General features: G+C 36.7%; 1 protein-coding gene across 2 annotated transcripts in view; it reads left to right on the forward strand.

The window, feature by feature from the left end:
* LOC121297405 (protein WWC2-like) overlaps window positions 1-19,081 on the forward strand; it is a 70,279-nt gene that overhangs the window by 41,835 nt on the left and 9,363 nt on the right. Inside the window, exons 1-13 of one of the 2 annotated variants that reach the window (XM_041223731.1) lie at window positions 1,831-2,010; window positions 2,197-2,273; window positions 2,930-3,009; window positions 5,883-6,012; window positions 7,181-7,327; window positions 9,270-9,343; window positions 10,349-10,591; window positions 11,583-11,672; window positions 12,522-13,120; window positions 15,416-15,539; window positions 16,400-16,480; window positions 16,764-16,850; window positions 17,969-18,161. In XM_041223731.1, the coding sequence (XP_041079665.1) occupies window positions 2,001-2,010; window positions 2,197-2,273; window positions 2,930-3,009; window positions 5,883-6,012; window positions 7,181-7,327; window positions 9,270-9,343; window positions 10,349-10,591; window positions 11,583-11,672; window positions 12,522-13,120; window positions 15,416-15,539; window positions 16,400-16,480; window positions 16,764-16,850; window positions 17,969-18,161 (1,935 nt within the window). In that variant the 5' untranslated portion in view covers window positions 1,831-2,000. Of the gene's footprint in view, window positions 1-1,830; window positions 2,011-2,196; window positions 2,274-2,929; window positions 3,010-5,882; window positions 6,013-7,180; window positions 7,328-9,269; window positions 9,344-10,348; window positions 10,592-11,582; window positions 11,673-12,521; window positions 13,121-15,415; window positions 15,540-16,399; window positions 16,481-16,763; window positions 16,851-17,968; window positions 18,162-19,081 lie in introns of those variants that run through there. The other variant, XM_041223725.1, reaches the window with a different exon arrangement.

The raw sequence follows: 19,081 nt of genomic DNA on the forward strand, positions 1-19,081 counted from the left end.
TCTATGAATGAGTTTGACCAGAAAAAAAGGTTCAGACTTAAAAAATATGTCAGCTCAGTTTGGAAAGTGTTAGCCTCATCTAAACATTTTTAATGGCTAATTTTATTAAGAAAACTTTTAATTTTAATAAGAGCACAATTATTTGATTTTCTAAACAGCAAGCGTTCAAACATGATTTTATTGGAGGTCTACAGCCCTGCAGAGCTCAGGCGTGTTGCAGTGAGCTTTTATGCTGATCTGTACAAGGCTGAGGGCTGCGACCTGGGAGAGATGGAGCCACTTCTCCAGGGTCTCCCCAGCCTGGACAAGGAGGAGAGCAGCGGATTGGACACTCTGCTGGCATTCCCAGAGCTTACTGCGGCCGTGACGCAGCTCTCCAAAGGGAAGGCTCCTGGACTGGATGGACTCTCTGCAGAATTCTACAAAAAGTTCTGGAGCTATGTTGGTGAGGACCTGTACCAGGTCCTGCAGGAATGTGTTCGGGATGGGGAGCTGACGATGGGTTGCTGCAGGGCATTGATAAGACTGCTACCCAAGAAAGGAGACCTCTGTGACATCAAGAACAGGTGTCCTGTTTCCTTGCTGTGCTCTGATTACAAACTGCTTTCCAAGGCTCTCGCTAATCGCCTAAAGATCAACATTGGATCAATGGTGCACACAGACCAGTCATACTGTGTGCCCGAGAGATTGATTTTTGATCATTTGTTTTTATTAAGAGATCTTTTTAATGTATCCAAAGTCTATAATGTTGATTTTGGTTTAATTTCGCTTGATCAGGAAAAAGCTTTTGATAGAGTTGACCATGAGAATCTATTTTGTGTTTTAAAAGCTTTTGGTTTTGGCCCTGTTTTTTTTTACTACTTTTATAAGACTCCTTTATTACAATTTTTAGTGTTGTGAAGATTAATAACGGTCTGACTGTCCCCTTCCCTGTGCAGAGGGGGATACGGCAGGGCAGCTCCCTCTCAGGGATGCTCTATACCCTCTCTATAGAACCCCTGCTACACCAGCTGAGGGGGAAACTGCCTGGACTGGCAGTATCAGGGTGGGTGGGGGGCAGCTTATTCTGCTCATGTGAGAAACGCTCCAAAAGACTGAGACCCCTTTGAACTGGACTTTTGAAACTGGAATGAGAAATGTTGGATCTGTTTGTGTTTTGCACCAGTGTATTTTTGTTTTATTTTGTTTTGGAGTGGCTCCAAAGAGTGGCTTTATTTAGTTTTTATTTTGTATTCTATTTTATAAAGGGGTTTTAAATCAGTGCTCCTCTCTCTCTCTCTCTCTCTCTCTCTCTCAGTGAACAGAGAAATGTTTTTTATATCAGGTTGTTCACTATAATAGGATTTGGCTCTTTGCTGCAATGAAGAAATGGCTAATTTGAATTATAGTACTTTTATGTAGATTACTTCACGTTGGCCAACATTTAAATGGTATGTTTAAAAGAAAACAGTAAAGAAATGAAAAAGGAAATAATGTACACTTCCATGCTGAATACAGTAATTTAATGTCCTTTATTTTGAAAAACCAGATTGTGGCTTGCAATTTTCTTTTACAGTCAGGATTGTGTTTTTTCAGAGACAAAGACTTTCTCTTACTGACCATCTTCAGATGGCGGGCAGGCAGGCAACAATTGCATACGTCATACATGATTTAATCTACAATAGGTTACCTATGAATTAGCCAACCGTGGTCTTTGTTTTCTCCAAGAAAATAACGCATTCACACTGGCGAAAGTTCAGTTGTATCTGGGTCAATCCTGTTAAAGTGATCATTCTGATAGGGTTAATTTCCATTTGATTCTTGCTGTTTGGATTGTTAAAAACAGGCATTTGTTGTTCTGAAATTATACTGTATGTATGTATTTATGTGAATTGCCTGTAGGACCTTTCAGATCACTGTTTCTGGCGAGTTTGTATGTGTATTTAATAGGAGCATTTCCTCTGTGTGTACCATAGTTTAAGCTGGTGAATGAAAAGAGTTGGTAAAGAAAATCAAAGGGAATGACAACATGTAAGTAAAGACAATTCTGTAAATGTAAACACATCAAAACAGGTTACCAATTTAGATGGTTTTAACGTTGTGTAGCCAGCACCGCATTATTTAAAATGCTGAATTTAATGTAAATGAAACTCTGGGCCAATGCTGATGATTTAACTGTGTTATTTCTTTTTTCTGTGTTTTTTTTTTAATTTGCAGTATTCTCAGGATCTTCTTCAAGTACAAAATATGACCCTGACATTCTAAAAGCAGAAATATCAACTACAAAAGTCAGAGTAAGTTTACCTTGAAAAATTAGGTGTAGTGGTTTTAAGTAACTGCCTATATAATATTGAGCAAAAACCTTTATAAGCTTCACACAAAAGGTTAATCAAAACCACCGCGATGTGTCTTTTACTTAAAGAATAAAAGATACATTTTGCACAATGTCTTCCACATCTTTTCGGTGTGATTTCGGCAGCACAGCATGAATGAATCTGTATGAAATCAGCAGCATGTATAATCTGTATTAACTAGTTTCCAGATCTATTCAATATTGAATTCAGTCAGTGTGTGTTCAAATTAATATTTCAGACAAATTCCACCAGCAGGTATATTTTTTGTTTAAATCACAATTTCCTTGTTGTATTTCTTTGTCCTTTTATGGAGAGGATCTCGGCGACCAGCCTTGTAAAATAATAAATAGAATTGGCTTTGCTCAACCAAGAGAAAGAGCAAGTCAAGTTGCCCCTTCCTATGCCTTCGATTTTAAAGTAAATCCAGCACTGTTTTTATAGTTTAGGATTTTGGAAACATTGGCAGCACATTTGGGAAAGCTTTCAAGTCTCATGTCATGCCTGGCTATACCAGTGCTATTAATCCCTTAATTTTCATTAACAATGTACTGTATTTTAAAGAAACTTACTAGTGTCTCATATTTTTTTTTTTACAGGTAAGTAAGCTGAAGAGAGAACTTACACAAATGAAACAAGAACTTCTGTACAAAGAACAAGGCTGTGAAACCTTACAACAGTAAGTGTGATTGGGTGGTGAATAACCTGGTGCCTTTCTGTTTGGATTGGATTGTTAACAAAAGGAATCCTGTGGCTACCTGCTTTAGACAAACAAGAACAATAAACAGTGATGATGCATTAACAGGGACCTGCTAAAATCTGTAGGCTACAGGTTTATTTGACACTAGTTCTAACATCTGTTATATTAGAATCGTGTTAATAAATAAGTTAGTATCGGCAGCAAAATATCTTTGTGCTGATATCTGAACAGTTCTATTCTTTAACAGATCTTGTAAAATGTAGAATTGTTGACCAGTAAATTAATAATTTATTGTGTGGCCTGTAGCTTCTGTAAATTGCATAGACTCTCAAACAGGCATTGGAGATTAATTGTTCTGCAGTGCAAATGTTTCCTTTGGCAAAGATTAATTTTGATACTGATATACCGGACAAGCTGTATAATAAAGCCGGCAGTTTTGTACATTGGTATCGACGCTGTGCTTTAGTGCGAGAGGTTCCAGGTTCTTGCCCACCCTCCACCAGTGTGTGGATTGCCTCTCCCTGTGTGATACGCCTGCCTGTTTTAACTGAGATCGCTACAATATTTTGCTCTTTTTTTTTTTTTTTTTTTTAATATAAAAATGCAGTTCTGATATTCATCTAAAGCAATACATGCAAAGAAAAAAAAAGTACTTTTAAAAGGGAATATTTTTTAATACAGATTGCCAGCTAAAGTTTCTGTTATCGTTCAGACTTCAGTAAAGGCATTGCAGTAGGTGGGACTGAAGTAATAATACTCACAAGATTATGCTTGGATTAAAGGTTAATTCAACAATGAAGTATTGTTTTAAATCAGCTTGCTTACTTGCAAGCAGTTTTGATAAAAAAAAAAAAAAAATTCACAGTATTTTTGAAAGGTTGTCAACTGCATACCACAGGCAAACAGTGGGTGTTTATTAGACATTCATTCAGTCTTTTTAGAACCTTTTATAATAAACCTAATAAATCGAATGACTTCAAAGGGAAACTTTGTTCTGAAATACAGGCATTGTTTAAAATATGCATGTGAACTAAACTGTTTTTATTATTATTATTATTATTATTATTATTATTATTATTATTATAATTATATAAACAAAATAGCTTTCCTATGGAAGTGTCCTAGTGCCATTTTTTTAAAAAATTATATTTTTTTAATTGGCACGAAGACGTTAATCCTAGTATTAGTAATGACTGTTGTACTGTAGTGTAATGATGATGACACACAGGGCTAGATTTGCAATGGCCAGGACTCCAAATGGTCATCAGCACATATTTTAGAAAGTAAAAACACACCAAGTCACCAATTTAGACATGCAGGGTTTTATAAGTAATTTCATGGTTTTTTTTTCTTCTTATTTTATCCTTTTTGTAAACTAAATGTGCTAAAAAGGAATGTGGAGTAAAAGTCTACAACAGATACAAAGCATAATAATCTGACCCACTGTCTTTGCTAAAGCTACAGTTAGTCCATCTTCCAAGCATGTAGCACAGTAACTGTCTCCTACCAGAATTATGAAAATATTGATTGACCTGAGTTGCATTATAAAATACATACATACATACATAAAATCAACAATGGGATATACGGCACTCAGACACACGTCAGTCGCATTGTACAGACTTTGAATTAAGAAACAAATTGATTCCCATATATATATATATATATATATATATATATATATATATATATATAGTAACAAATGAAATCACATACCCGTCACATGTGATTTCCCACTCTCGCCAGTTTTGTGATACAAAGCCCATCTCTTCAGTGTTAAATTTTTTTTTTTTCTCTCGTATGCACAAATCGGTCTGTTTTTTTATTGTGCAGTTGCACAGAGCTTCTTCCAGTTTCACATGACGAAAATGCAGCAGCAAAGCGAACGAGACCAGCTACTGTAATTTAAAACAGATAATCTGTCCTTACTCTGGTCCCACCTCTGTCGGATACATGACGGATTACTGTACTGTGCTGTATTTTATTAATTTTAATCTGTGATATTTAGTTGCTTTTGTGCATTTTCATTTGCAAATGAACTGTGACATTAGGGCCTTATCGAGCACTGTATTCTGCAATTTTGAATACTGATTTTCGATACTGTTAATTCTGGAAACCTTTTTTTAAATTTTTTTAATATTTTGCTAAATTCCATTGCCTTTTATGTTTTACACAGTTCTGTGCATGGGTAACATTTTGATTTCGTTTTGCTGTTGGGTGAGCTAATGGGGAATTTTGCATACTGCTACAATGCGTACCAGATTTAAAAGTACGTACAGTCCACGTGTCCACAGTAGTCTTTTTTGGCAAGTGATAGTTTCATAATCTTATCGTTCTGAATTAAAGTACTACTTCTGTTGAAGATATAGTAGTGTACCAACAAAACCACCTACAATACATCTAAACGGAAGCCTACTTATTTTACAACACAGTCCTTTCAGCTATGTATTTTTGACATTGTATCTTTTGTATTCCCTGAAAAATGGACAAGGGTTGGAATGGGCAAAAATAAAATAATCAGATAAGCGTCACACACTTTTAACCGTCATTGAAGTAAGCATGTGATAGGGTCGGATATGTGAGTGCTTACTCTATGTGTGTAATATTTATCTCGCTCTTGAAAGCATGCACAGCAAAGCTTTTTCCAAAAAGAGGTGCCAACCATAGGACTTGACTTATACATCGGATTCCTCATATATATGGCAAGGCTTCCATGACTTTGAGCAATGTTCATGCTTTAAACGACATGTTCTCAGAACATGCACATTCCTCACAGACCAGACTAGAATCTTAAACCGTGACCAGGAAGCCAGAGCTGTCAGTATTCAACAACTTCCTCTTTTTACTTTTAGAATTGACCAAAAAATGTGTGGAGGCCAGAGCGGGTATGAGCTGAAGGAAGCAAAAGCCATTCTGAGTGAGCTCAAATCCATTCGGAAAGCTATTAGCTCTGGAGAGAAAGAGAAGCAGGATTTGATGCAGGTACTGTGGTCTATTTTTGTTATGAATTCATTTGTGAAAATGTGATCACAATCTTTGAATAAGTGAATAACGTTCAGATGAGCAGAGAATATCTTTTAAAAATGTAGACCTATAGAATAATGTTTGGAAATTGTTTAAAAGTTAAAAACTGAAGTGGCAATCTCTTACTTTTATAAATGTGGTAGTAGAGTGTGCCAACATTCATCACTGGTAAATTTTAATTTATTTTAAGAATACATTAATAATCTTAAGTGTGACAGTTATTGGTTTTAAGAGGTTATTAACTTATAAAAAACATATAACCAACTGGTGTTCTAAAACTTTTTATAACACCATATTTCTATATTTAGGGCTTCTATTTTGGGGGTTTTATTAATTGTATTTTTCGGTGCTTATTTTTAGCTATTTTCGAGTTTTATGTAAATCGTTGTGTTTTTGGGGCTTTCATTTTTGATATACTCTGACGTTTAGTGTTCCGGTTATTTTCCAAAATGCTTGAGCGTTATTTTTCTGTCACAATATGTATAGTAGTAACTCGACAGTACTTATAAGTTGTACTTTCTTTCCTTTTCTGTCTTGCACAACGCAATCCCTCTGGTCATGGGCACATTCTTCTGGGGTTTTTGTGTGGAGGCATTTTTATACATTTCGCCACAATTCTGTTTTAAATCCTGTGTATCTTAACTGTAATGCAACTTTAAATCCCGTTAGCAAGCCTCCATCGTGATTGTAATCTCGTTTTAAATCTTGCAAGCAGAGTCTCCAATAGAAATGTAGGAATGTGCTGTCACTCGGTAGTTGAGGCGGGTTTAAAGTATTCAGAACGAATCAATGATAGATACAAGTCAGGAAGGTGGGACATTGCCCCGCAGCACTGGGAGTTGTATTTATTATTATTTTTGCAGTAGGTTTTATTTTTGAATGGGGAAATGGGTAAAGTCAACATCAAGTGAGGAATCATTTCCACTGTGTTTTCCGGTGTTTATTGGCTATCCACCGATTTCATATTTTTGTATCGGGTGTTTTATCGGTTAAAACTGAAAATTATAAGCCCTAATTATAACTAACTGATAATAGCTATTTTTGTTTTCTTTTGTTATTTATTAAAACTTGTCCAGCCTTTGTGTGGTCTGATCATTTTTGTTTTTTTATTTGTATGGTATCACAGAGCCTGGTGAAGTTGAAGGAGCGATTCCATTCTGACCAGTTCATAGGAAGGTCCGAACCTGATCTGCGCTCCACTTCAGCAGGGTCCCACCTCTCCCTGTCCAAACAAAGGCTTGATGCTGGCTCTCAGACTGACATCTCTGGAGAGGCGAGTGTCTTTGTATGGCTGTGTTGCAAAGTGCCTGCCACTGTGTGTATTTTCTGTTATATGTTGCAAGTGGTGTGTTAAATGTTGGTGTATAGTCATTGGTACATGGGATATAAACGGGTCTGTGTAACATGAGTGTTTAAAATGTACATTTGTATTTAGGCACGAGGATTGCACAGCACTTCATGTGCAAGTAAAATGTAATATGTGAGCACGGGGAATTGCACTTTATTAATTCACGTGCAGTTGTACCGCGACTCCAATTGAATGATTGATTAGCAATCGAGTCTCGGTACAGCTGCATAAAAGCAGCATGTTTTCACTCACTCAGGGTTGTGTGTTCGGTGAGTGGAGAACGGGATTGGAGACAGAGGTAATAAGAATAATAATAATAATAATATGAGTAGTCGTAGTTAAATATCTGCTCACCGTGTTTTGTTTAGTCCATTTTGTCTTTCTGTTTATTTTGGCGAATGTGCCGTGTCCTGTTTTTGTTTGTTACAACCATTTATTTTCTGTCTGTTCATTCATTAAATGCTGAGCGAGACCATTCGCTCAGCTCCACCAAACTCCACCTCTCTCTTGCCTGTTTATTTCCTGACTCTGGTCTGACGCCACCCACTTCGGCCGTCTTTGTGACAGGCTGTGAGGAGTGGGAGAAGAGTTTTACTGAAAGAGTTTGCATCACCACCTGCTTTATAAACTGCCTCTGGGTGTTGAAACAGTCGCCTCTTACAACTTTTGAAAGATGTGCAGATCAAGACATTTTAGATATACAATATGTGCAGATTTTAAGATTTGTCATCTACAGCTATGGCCAAACGTTTTGAATCACCCTGTAGAATTAACAAATTTTGCTTCGCAAAGTCGAGTGAAATCTGTTTTAATAATGTTAAGTTGACATATTACATCACTTTGTAGTTTTCCATATACTTAACGAAAAACTGACAAATTTAAATGTGATATTTTAAAATCAAACATGAAATACTGTACTAATGTTATGGGTTCCGGTAGACATTTCAGTAACAGTGGTTTGATTTCATATGCAAAAGAAATCAAAACACCAGAAGCAATGTGGCACTCTACTGTATAAAATGTTGTCTTGCAGTCATGTGTGAGGTACGGTTTATCCGGTTTGTGATTTGGTGTTTTAGAAATCTCTAAATCAACCAATTGCACCGCTTCTCTACCGTGATGAAATATGTGCCATGTAAATGCAGGGATATATTAGGGAAATTTAAGATTTAGGATTTACTAATGCATTTTTATTTATTTCTTTGCATACATATAAATGGATGTTGCTGCAGTAATTCTCTCTCCCTTGTAATACTTTATGTGAAATGTTTAGCCTTGTTGCTCCAAAGAATTTCCTTCTTAGGCTTTTTGAATTCAAGTCAAGTACAGGTCAGCATGGGAAATAAGCTGCTTATGGAGCACGATATCACACAAACTAGGCTGATTTTTGCAGTGGAATGCTAATTAGGGTGGGGGGGTGGGGGTTAACGATATGAAAACCAGTCAACTAAAGTAGTTACATGTGATGTTTTTCGGTGACGAACCTGGTAATGTGATTGGAGAATGCTACAGTGATACAAAAATACATTTTGGGTGGGGAGATGGACACAAGATAAAGTTCTTCATATTGTAATAATGAAAAAGTAGGGTTGTCACGGCTAAATATATTTAGCTTTAGCATTGTGGCTATAAGAAAATATTGAGATGCTATTGAGACAAATGAAATAGATGTGTGTTAGGCTGCCTTATTCAAGAATGGATTAATACATCACAGGAGAGGATAATTACTAGTCACAGGACAGAGAAGGATGTCTTTCACTCCAGGTGACCTTTAATCAAATTGGGATCTATAGACATTGTTTTCTCAGATAGCTTTGTGCTATCTAGTTGTGCTCAGTCAGTGGCTCATACTCTGTCTGTGTTACAGCTTGGCTTGAGAAGCAGGTGGAACCTCGCTGAAAAGGTCCGGCTAAGCCTGCAGTATGAAGAAGCCAAGCGAAGGTATTTTTTATCCATATCCCAGTCCCTGTTATTGTTACCCAATTGAGACGAGTGTGTAGCAGCAGCAACAGCAGCTGCTTGACTGGTGAAGAGTACTGAGAGTTAATTGTGTATCCAGAATTTAATTTAACCCCCATTCTGGCTTGGAAATTATTGCATATCAATCTTCAAAGGTTAACACAACTCAATATTCATAATTTATGCATCCATATAAACCTAGCTGATATTGCCACTGTCATTATTTTTAGATTGTTGTTCTATCTATCAGCCTTAACATTCATTTTATGAGTTGTCAGTGCTCTGTCACTCAAATTAAGCACCTCACCTGACAAATGTTTAAAGTATGAGTATATGCAACAGCAGAGGTAACTGACATTGACAGTTCATGTAGTTTGTATAGTTTTTCTGTCCCTGGTGCTGTAGTTCCTGTGTAAAGAAATGTTTTAAATGACACAAATTTACTTGCTTCATAAAGCTATGTTTTATATTGATTTAGCTGAGGTTGTATACAAATATAAATACATATAATGTAGTTTGAAGGCTATTTATAGACACAAGTTTTCTTTATACCTTCAAACCTAACAAAGTACACTGGTTAATAAAGATGCTGTTTTTAAATGTGTTGTCAGGTTAATGTTTTATTTTGCACATTGAGGCATTCTCATTGTTACTGTAATTCACAAATAAATATCACCACCTGCTGGTTATTTTAAGGTATGACCTGTTCTGGCTGCTCAGTAGATTACTACTGAAGGTAATGGGGGTTATATCTGGTGCAATTACAAATTACATTTCTAATCTTGATTGGCGGGGAAATGATCAGTTATGAAATTAATGCTGTAACAGGCTTTTCAATTTTTACAAAATCCAAGTTCAGTCTGATACCTTAAGCTGTTAATATTGCCTCTTCTGGAATCAATGTGTGTAGATTGGGGCCCCTGAAATTTCATATACCGGTATTCTGAGTAGGAGAGAACTGGAGCTGATGCTTTGTTTTGCTTCTAGCATGGCTAATCTGAAGATTGAGCTGGCAAAGATGGAGAGCGAGGCGTGGCCGGGCGCCCTGGACGTGGAGAAGGAGAAACTGATGCTGATCAATGAGAAGGAGGAGCTCCTGAAGGAGCTGCAGTTTGTGACGCCCCGTCAACGCACACAGGATGAGCTTGAACACCTGGAGACTGAGCGCCAGAAATTAGAAGAGGACTTGCTGTCTGCCAAAAGCACACCCAGCCAGGCACTAGCTGAGAGGTGAGTGTGCTGCTACCGGGGTTTCAGTTGGATCCTGTTGATATATTAACCATTGTGGCATTTGTCACAGGTTTGGAGTTTCAGAATGTTATCCTTTTCACCCGTGCATACAAGTTTAGTCATTATGAAAAAAATCGAAAGTCCACAACAACCAGTCTCAAACAATATGGTGACCTGTAGCTGAAATTGCCAGGCTTTTGGAAGTGTATTCCCCTGAGTTTTTTTTTTCTTTTGGCATATTACTTTTTTCTTAATAATCTTCCTATAACATTTTCTGCAGTGTTATTTTTCAGCTGAACCTTAGAACAAAAGTAACACCAATTTTTAAGTTTTGTACAATCAAACTGTGTAACCAAATGGAGACCAGCCTGGCAGGTTCACAAAGGGCTTGACTGTCTCAATTTGAAGTTTGGTGCAGTTTAATAATGGAATCCTGTACAGTCGTTACATAGCTATAAAGGGACACATTGCGTAAAGTCAAACACAGCCAATGGCGATTACCCAGAAACCATTAGGGGAATCAAACATAGCTGATGGAGGCTGCAAAGGGGTTAAGCATTCTGTGCAAGAGATTTTAAATATTTTATTTTATTTAATAAATCCTTCCATAAAAATACAAGGGATGACTTTTTGGGAGGACAAAAGGAGGACACAGAATCCACAAACACTGTTTAATGTACTGAGTTTGACAGAATGATTCCCCACATCTTTAAAAGATCAACGTCCTAGCTCATCCTTGAACTTATCAAATGTTGGCACACATTGCAAGTGTAAAGGCAGCTAATGTCATGAGAATTAGGCAGCATTTAGAAAAAAGTTTACCCGTTTGAAAAACTGGGGGTTTGTACAGTGCATAGTGTGTCTGTCTGGGGAGAGGGGGGGAGGGGGGGTATGCAAATTAAAAATGAAAGTACTACCAACGCCTACTTACCTTCTTTTGTACTTGAAAAGCTAAGTCCCTGCAGCTTCAAACATTTTTTTATTCTCTTAGATTGAAAGTTCAAGAGAAGAGAAGGGAGTTGGTGCAGAAGTTGGAAGAGTCTACTAGACTTGCAATGCTCTTACATTCACAGCTTAAAAGGTGAGGCTTTATAACATATATTCTGAGAGTATTTTGATATATTCTGAGAGTATTTTGTACTATTTTTGGATGGTTTTATCTCAAAGAACATGGTTGTCCAGTGGGGGAGTACACATCTAGGGGGGATTAGGGTCATTTACAGATAAAAGAAACAAAAACCATTGGAGAAGAATTTTGCACATATTGCACTGAAACAATGTGTGGTTTTTACAGCCCACGATGTTTATATTAATCATGGGCTACCTAATAAAAAAGACCTACTACATTGTAGGCACCAATAATTGAGTACATTTAGTACCCATGTATGCTGTTTCAGTTTAAGATTGAATTGATCAGGAATTAACTTTCGTTCTAGGCTAGAGATGACGTTAATGGACACATTAATAAACATGAAAAGAATTACAGAACTTGTGTTACTTCTACTTCCGCTGACTTTGTCATCATTTCAAACTTTATCATTATAGTGAATGTGTGTTGGTACAAAAAAAACACAGTATTTGAGTTGGCTGGTGTCAAAGCATAAGTCATTCCTAACTTTTACATGTATCACTGATTTGTGGCTACGCGTTTGCAATTGCACAGTACTGTGACAAATATCCAAATATTTGAATTTTCAACAAACATTGCCTAAAATGAAATAGATATGCGTGGCTGTGCCTCTCCTGTGTTAAAAATGTAAACCTATTAGAATATTCATCTAATCTTATACATGAACATTAAAAATCTATGTTCTTCCTACTTTATAACACTATAAGCTTAAAGTACTGTGGACTTTTGTTCTTCATCAAGCTGTCTGAGAAAACCTCAAGTGAGTGTGCCAATAAGTTAACAAATACATTTTTTCCCCAGCCTATCTGCCAGCACATTGTCTGTGTCTTCAGGAAGCAGTCTGGGCTCACTGGCATCAAGCCGAGGTTCCCTCAACACCTCCAGCAGGGGCTCTCTCAACTCCCTCAGTTCCACTGATCTCTACTACAACCAGGCAGATCAGACCACAGACCTGGACTACCAATACAAACTAGACCTAATGCTGCAGGAAAAGACTGGTTACAGTCCCTCAGGATCCATCACCACCATTCATGAGAATGAGGTGGTCAAGTCCCACGGCAACTTGCATTTCACAGACTCTTCTGAATCCCCTGCTCCTGGCCACACGGTTAAGGCCACAGAGCCTCCCAAATCGATAACATCACTTTCCTCCAGGTCCTCGCTGTCCTCCCTTTCCCCTCCAGGGTCACCCTTTGTCCTGGAGGGAGCCTTTTTACATTTGACAAAAGACTCCCTAGCCTCAGACTTTGGGGATTCTGAAATTGCAGGAGACTTTGCAGGCCTCAACTTTTATGAGAACCACATTTTATCGGATTCTGGAACAGGGGCTGGACATTTTCTTTCTGGAGACAAGGAGCACAGTGAAGGACTCGGACGTCCCCTCTCCACATTACGGGAAGGTATGCCATGCTTTTGCACTGCAAAGCAACACTACTTTTTGTGTCAACAACATCCCACTCTACCATACTTTTCAGCCATTCTCATCTTCAACACAATAATGTATATCGATTGAATATATTTACATTACTTGCCCAAGGTTTACACACACACACGCGCACACACTTTCCTTGTGTGCCTGCGAGTAAATATTCTGCCTATAATAACTGTTTATAGCTTTGAAGTAGTTTCAGTAATGTGGTTTGTTATAAGTGGGTGACAGATTATATCATGATATAGAGCAAAATGTATGTTGCTGCCTTGTCCATCAACCCTATTGATCAGTCTTCACCTGGACAAATGTGCAGACTTAAACCACCCATTTATTCAGGCAGTACCTGTGGTTCTGTAAAAGTGACACAACTTGCATATGTGAATAAGTCTTTTTGAAATGCCTTTTAAAAAAGATTTATTTAAGCACAAAGGCAAGTAGAGGTAGATGTGTAATACATTCTAAAGAATGTGGGAGTCTGTCTTGTAAACTTACCAGATCATAAGCATTCTTTCTGTAAAACACAGTAGGGTAACTACTGCAGCAGCTACAGTGCTGCAACATGAATGAAAAATACAGTAGTGATAATAACCTATTTTTTTAAGTCAGTAATTGCAATCAGTTTGAAGCAGCTTTCATGTATATTTTGGATTTAGACAATCATGGAGCCATCCAAGCTTTCATTATGAGACTAAGTAGACCCCTGCATCTTTAATATATTTGTTAAGATTCACAGGCAACCTGGCAGGACTCAAACTGTTAATGCAGTTGGACACATGCTGTACATTTTTACTAGTCTGTTTTTTATGCACTTCTGCCCTCTACTGGCCGGTTTGTGTTCTGCTGTGGAGACACGATTCTCATTGTATTGTTTAGCTCAAGGGTGCATATCTTGATTTTTTTTTTTTTTTTTTTTTTAATTTTATTTATTATTTAATGATTTATTTATTATCCCTCCACTGCAGATGCACATTCCTGGCGATAAGGATATATTAGATGGCTGTACATCTGTTTGTATATCTAGAGAATCGCTTGTCCAGTTGAGATGAAACTCGCAGAGGTCATTAATTAGCACAAAGGGTATCCAAATCTTGGGGTATATGGAGGCACCTGCCTACTTTTTCATGATACTGTGGCAGGCTGTATATGTCACTGATACCCTTGTTTACCTAATACTGTTCATGGGATGACTATAAGGTACATTCACCATAAGTACAGTCACTGTAAAGAGTGACGTTTTCTAAAAAGCTATAAAAATATATGGCTTGTTTTACAATTTGCTGATAGTTTTGGTACAATAATTTTAAATATTTTTTTTATACAATGCTAAGTGTAATTTTAAAATTACTTAAACGTTCATGCTTTTTTATTTATTTATTTATTTTTAGGGGGGAATATGTTAAAATACAGAGATTGAGAAAATTGCACAAAGGTGGACAGTTCATTGAAGTGTATTTACTATTATGTGATCATTTGCCAATTTGAGATAATTTTCAATGTTTTGCATCTATTTCCCTAAGATAGCATGGTGCACAGATCTACTGAACGCTGAACAGTATTAGTACAGTAATTTATACACATCGCATATTATAATTTGTTTTTGTTGGGATTATTCTAGTCATTCTCGGCAATCCTGTCTCCGCATAGGTCTTTTTAAAGAGTTTGGTACGATGCTCAAGATGTGTGGACTTATGTTCTAAACGTTCCTACGGCTATGCAGGTGGCTTTCACAAAGTCAGAGGCCAGCCTCCTGCTTTCTAAATTTAAGGAATTTAACACATTTTTAATTATTTTAAAATTGAAATTTAAACAGGCTGCCATTAAGTCAAGTGTCTTTCAAATGGTCCAAACTACCACAAAGTTGTTCAACAAGACCTATGTTTGCATATAAAAGTATTAGAAAACACAGCGCTTTTACTGTGACTGTCACCTTCAACTGTCTTTGTGAAAACTGAAACCAATACATATTTTTAAGCAGTAAGGATACCAAGTGTAAAAAAAGTCCTAAAATGTACAATTTGATTGACATATATATTTTTTTACTATATTACATTGTACAATGCAATTTTTACACAATACATCGATGTAAAGTACACAAGGCAATCATGTTATTGGAGAGGTCTGTAGTTCTGCTTGGCTTCCTTCCCAGCTAGGCCTTCTTCTCATGTAGATACAGCTCTGCATGTAAAAAAAAAAATTGGCAACGGTAACATAACTAAAGTAAAAGGTTTTTTTTTGTTTTGTTTTTTTTTAAATCTCTGCACAGATGTTGATTTGCAAAGAAGAGCAGAAGGTCATTTGCTTGAAGGGAAGACAGCTTGTGTGTCTGCAGCTGTATCTGACGAGTCGGTTGCTGGAGACAGTGGCGTATATGAAGCATCTGCCAAACAGTACGTCTGCTCTGATAGAGAGAAGAAAATGTGACCAATGTTTTCTTTGTTTGCTTTCACTCTGAAACTCCTCCACTAGATTGTTTCGCTTTTTAATAAAAGCATGAAAAACAGCTTTTAAGGATTTCATGGCCTTGCCTGCCTATTTTCTCAAGTCTTCAAATTAATTTGGACACCTGTCCACTACAAACTGGGCTGCATTTGACATAGCACCCTCAACTGTCATTGGATTAAGGTAGCGTTTGATCGAGGTTGGAAATGATCAATAATCTACAGCGAAAGTTGGGATGTCCATAGAAACAGTTGGTCTTTCTACAAATGTCATTCACCAAGTACAGTTAATATCAATCACCACGCTAATACAGGCAGATGGTCTTCAAAAAAGTCTATTATTAGCATTTGATTTTAAACTTAATGTGAAGCACAACAGCATCAGACGGTGAAGTGTAAAATACAGAAAAAATAACATGGTTGATGTCACATTGATGTTCAGTGTTGTGTATCTTGTTTAAAAGATAAATGTTTAATTGTTTGGTTTTATTTTTATTTTTTTTTAAAGAATGCACACCCTTGTAGAAGTAAAAGCATAGCAAAGTATAATAAAATGTAGTGAAAACAGAGGTAAGCATTGTAAAAAGAAAATAGTGAGTTATGGTAAAGCTTTTTAATAAACCTGGCAAACCAGGTTAAACTATGGCAAGTGCTTAGTATAACCATGGGAAAAGCATGGCAAAAATACAATGGTAAACTTTTTTAAGGACAAAGCGAGTCAAAATAAATCAATATATTTCTCTGTAAATGTGGCAATCTACTGTATTATAAATTGTTAAAGCGAACACTGTCTCCTTTCTTGTTATCAGGTCAGTTGAAGTGGAAGACACGGTTTATACTCAAGATGATCTCACAGCTTTAGAGGCAGCTCAAGTTCAGATTGGACTCAAGTAAGAGGTTCTATAAAAGAAAAGTACTGCATGGGGCAGTTAACTGCTTCCTGACTATCATATATCTTCTAGTTTGTGAACATCATGGCAGATTTTCAATTTGTCACCTGCCTCTGTAAATAAATACACATGTTATTGTAATTTGATCATTCAACCATCGTATATCTAATTAAACATTTGTTCCTTAATGGACATTTTTAAATATTTGTTAATTCCTCTATTTTACTTACTCAATTTGTCTTCCTCTCCCCCCCCCCCTCCCCTCCCCTCCCCTTTCTTACAGATATGATATTATTAATTCCAGTTTTGTAATAATTGTAATGCAGATGAGAAATCAGAACACTCTTCTGGTGCCACATGGTACAAAACTGTAAGTATAAGCATTTAAAAAAATGAGACTTGTAATAATAGTTTATGTAAGTCGTTGCACAAGAAAAAACAGATTGTGTTCTAATGTACAGAAGCAAAAACTGGAAAAAGATGGCATTGCACCTATTAACTCTTTTCATGCATAACATATTGAAAAAAGTAGTTTTGGGAAGAAAAAATTATATTGTTTTCTGGGGGGGGATGTAAACATCATAGGAGGTCATGCATTTCAGTCTTCCATATGTCCCCATATAAAGACTAGGAGAGTTTTTATTCATCCTCATATGAGGTCACCATGCATGAAAAGGTCAATAAACTTCTGCTATTTTTTGCACTTGGTTAAGGTTCTATTTTATTGTACCTTCTATGTTTCATTGTCAATATGTACTGTACCATATCATCACCGCAAATCCAACACGGTGCAGACCATTACAGTTACTGCCCATAACAGTGCTGTGACATATTGCACATATATTACACACACACACACACTCTTTTGAGCTTATATATATATATATAATATATAATATGTGTGTGTATATATATAAAAGCACATGCTGAATATCATTCCGCAACAAGTGAAAAACAAACAATCGTTATGCAGCCCAACTACGTAAAAAATGCTTGTGAAAACATGCTTTTATTGCATGGAGGATTTCCTTAACATATTTACTAGTCTAGTTATGATGGAGCTCTATAGGAACAGTGGGGGGGGGGCGGGCATCTACAGTCTTCTGCAATCTGAAAATTTGTGGTGAACCCTGCACTGATTGCGCCGTGTGTCCGAGTTCCTGGTAAGTGCTGCTTTTGTGAACTTTGCAGTGTATTCTGGGAATTGTAGTGTGGCGCGGTGATATCGTAGCGCTGTAATGGTCGGCGTTGTAATGTCCTTTGCCGGCATGGTTTTGAACTCGCAGTTATGTCATGTAACCGCACTATACATACAATACACCAAGTCCTATATGGTTTAAAATCTTTAAAAACATTTTTGAAATTTGATCATGTTTTTTGTAGAATTGTTCTTATTTCGCAGTATTTTCAAATGTGGGCACTTTTTCTAAAGAGATGGATTGCGCATGTGAAAATCACATTGTCCTGTTTTCTCTGATGGAATTATAGGTACGTTAGAGTTGCCTTGCTTCCCTCTTCAAATGACACCAGCTGCTTGTTCCGCACTAAAGTCCTCACTATGGCAGACATCATTGTCTTCAATGAAATCTTCAGGGCTGCAGTATCCCAGATAACTCTGCGGAGGAAGACCGTGAGACTAGATGTCTGCACTGTGGGCAACACCTGCCAGGAGGAATGTCTGGTATGTGCTTCTGATATTTTCTGACAAGCAGTATTTTAATGATGAATGCAGTACATAAAGACAGATGATGTATGTTTACAAATAAAACAAGTTGTTGAATGTAAACATACTGAAAATGAAGTAGACATTCTTTATCAAAATAGCTTGCTTGCTAGAATACTGTATGGTCTTTTGACTATTTCAAAGTAAGGCTTGTTGTCAATCTCTGTTTTTAGGAATGGGTTGTGGTTTTTTTTGTTTGTTTTGTTTAAATTATGGTCTGGAATTCCTAAGTAACCATTCATTCCAATTAAATTAAGTTTTGGATTACAGGTATAGTGTGGTAGGACCAGGGCCGCAGCCAGGAATTTTGGGGCCCGGGACAGTTCATATGAAAAGGGCCCCCTCTCAATCCAGTTAGCGCACATTGACCGAATTTACCTTGTAAACAACCTTCTAATTTTAATTTATTTTCTTTTTGTATTTTAACAAAACTTCACTACTTGTCACCTATGAAATAAGATATATTCATCTTGATTAAAATACCGTAAACCTATTTGAATAATGAATTTCTAAACTATTTAGATATACACATTCATGTTTTTGTATGTACTTATTCACATGTAGCGATTAATAGCCCATGTCAAAGAAGTAAAAACAGTTCATGTTTCTTAGTCAGATATACAAGCAGAGTTAGACAGTAGCTTAACTGCTTTATAGCCAATACCTCATTATTCTAACAAAACACACAAACCCCAATGTCAATAAACCTTTTTTTTTTTGCTTTTAACATACTGTAAGCTTTTTCTTTATATTATTGTGGGTTCACACAATCGAGACCACTTCAGATATCGTCTTCACCAGAAGTTATCGGTGATGACAAAACTTTTTTTTTTTTTTTTTTTTTTTTTTGAAGTGATCGTCTAAACAAATGAGTGCAC

The sequence above is a fragment of the Polyodon spathula genome, chromosome 2 (genome assembly GCF_017654505.1).
Source record: "Polyodon spathula isolate WHYD16114869_AA chromosome 2, ASM1765450v1, whole genome shotgun sequence".
Lineage (NCBI taxonomy): Eukaryota > Metazoa > Chordata > Actinopteri > Acipenseriformes > Polyodontidae > Polyodon > Polyodon spathula.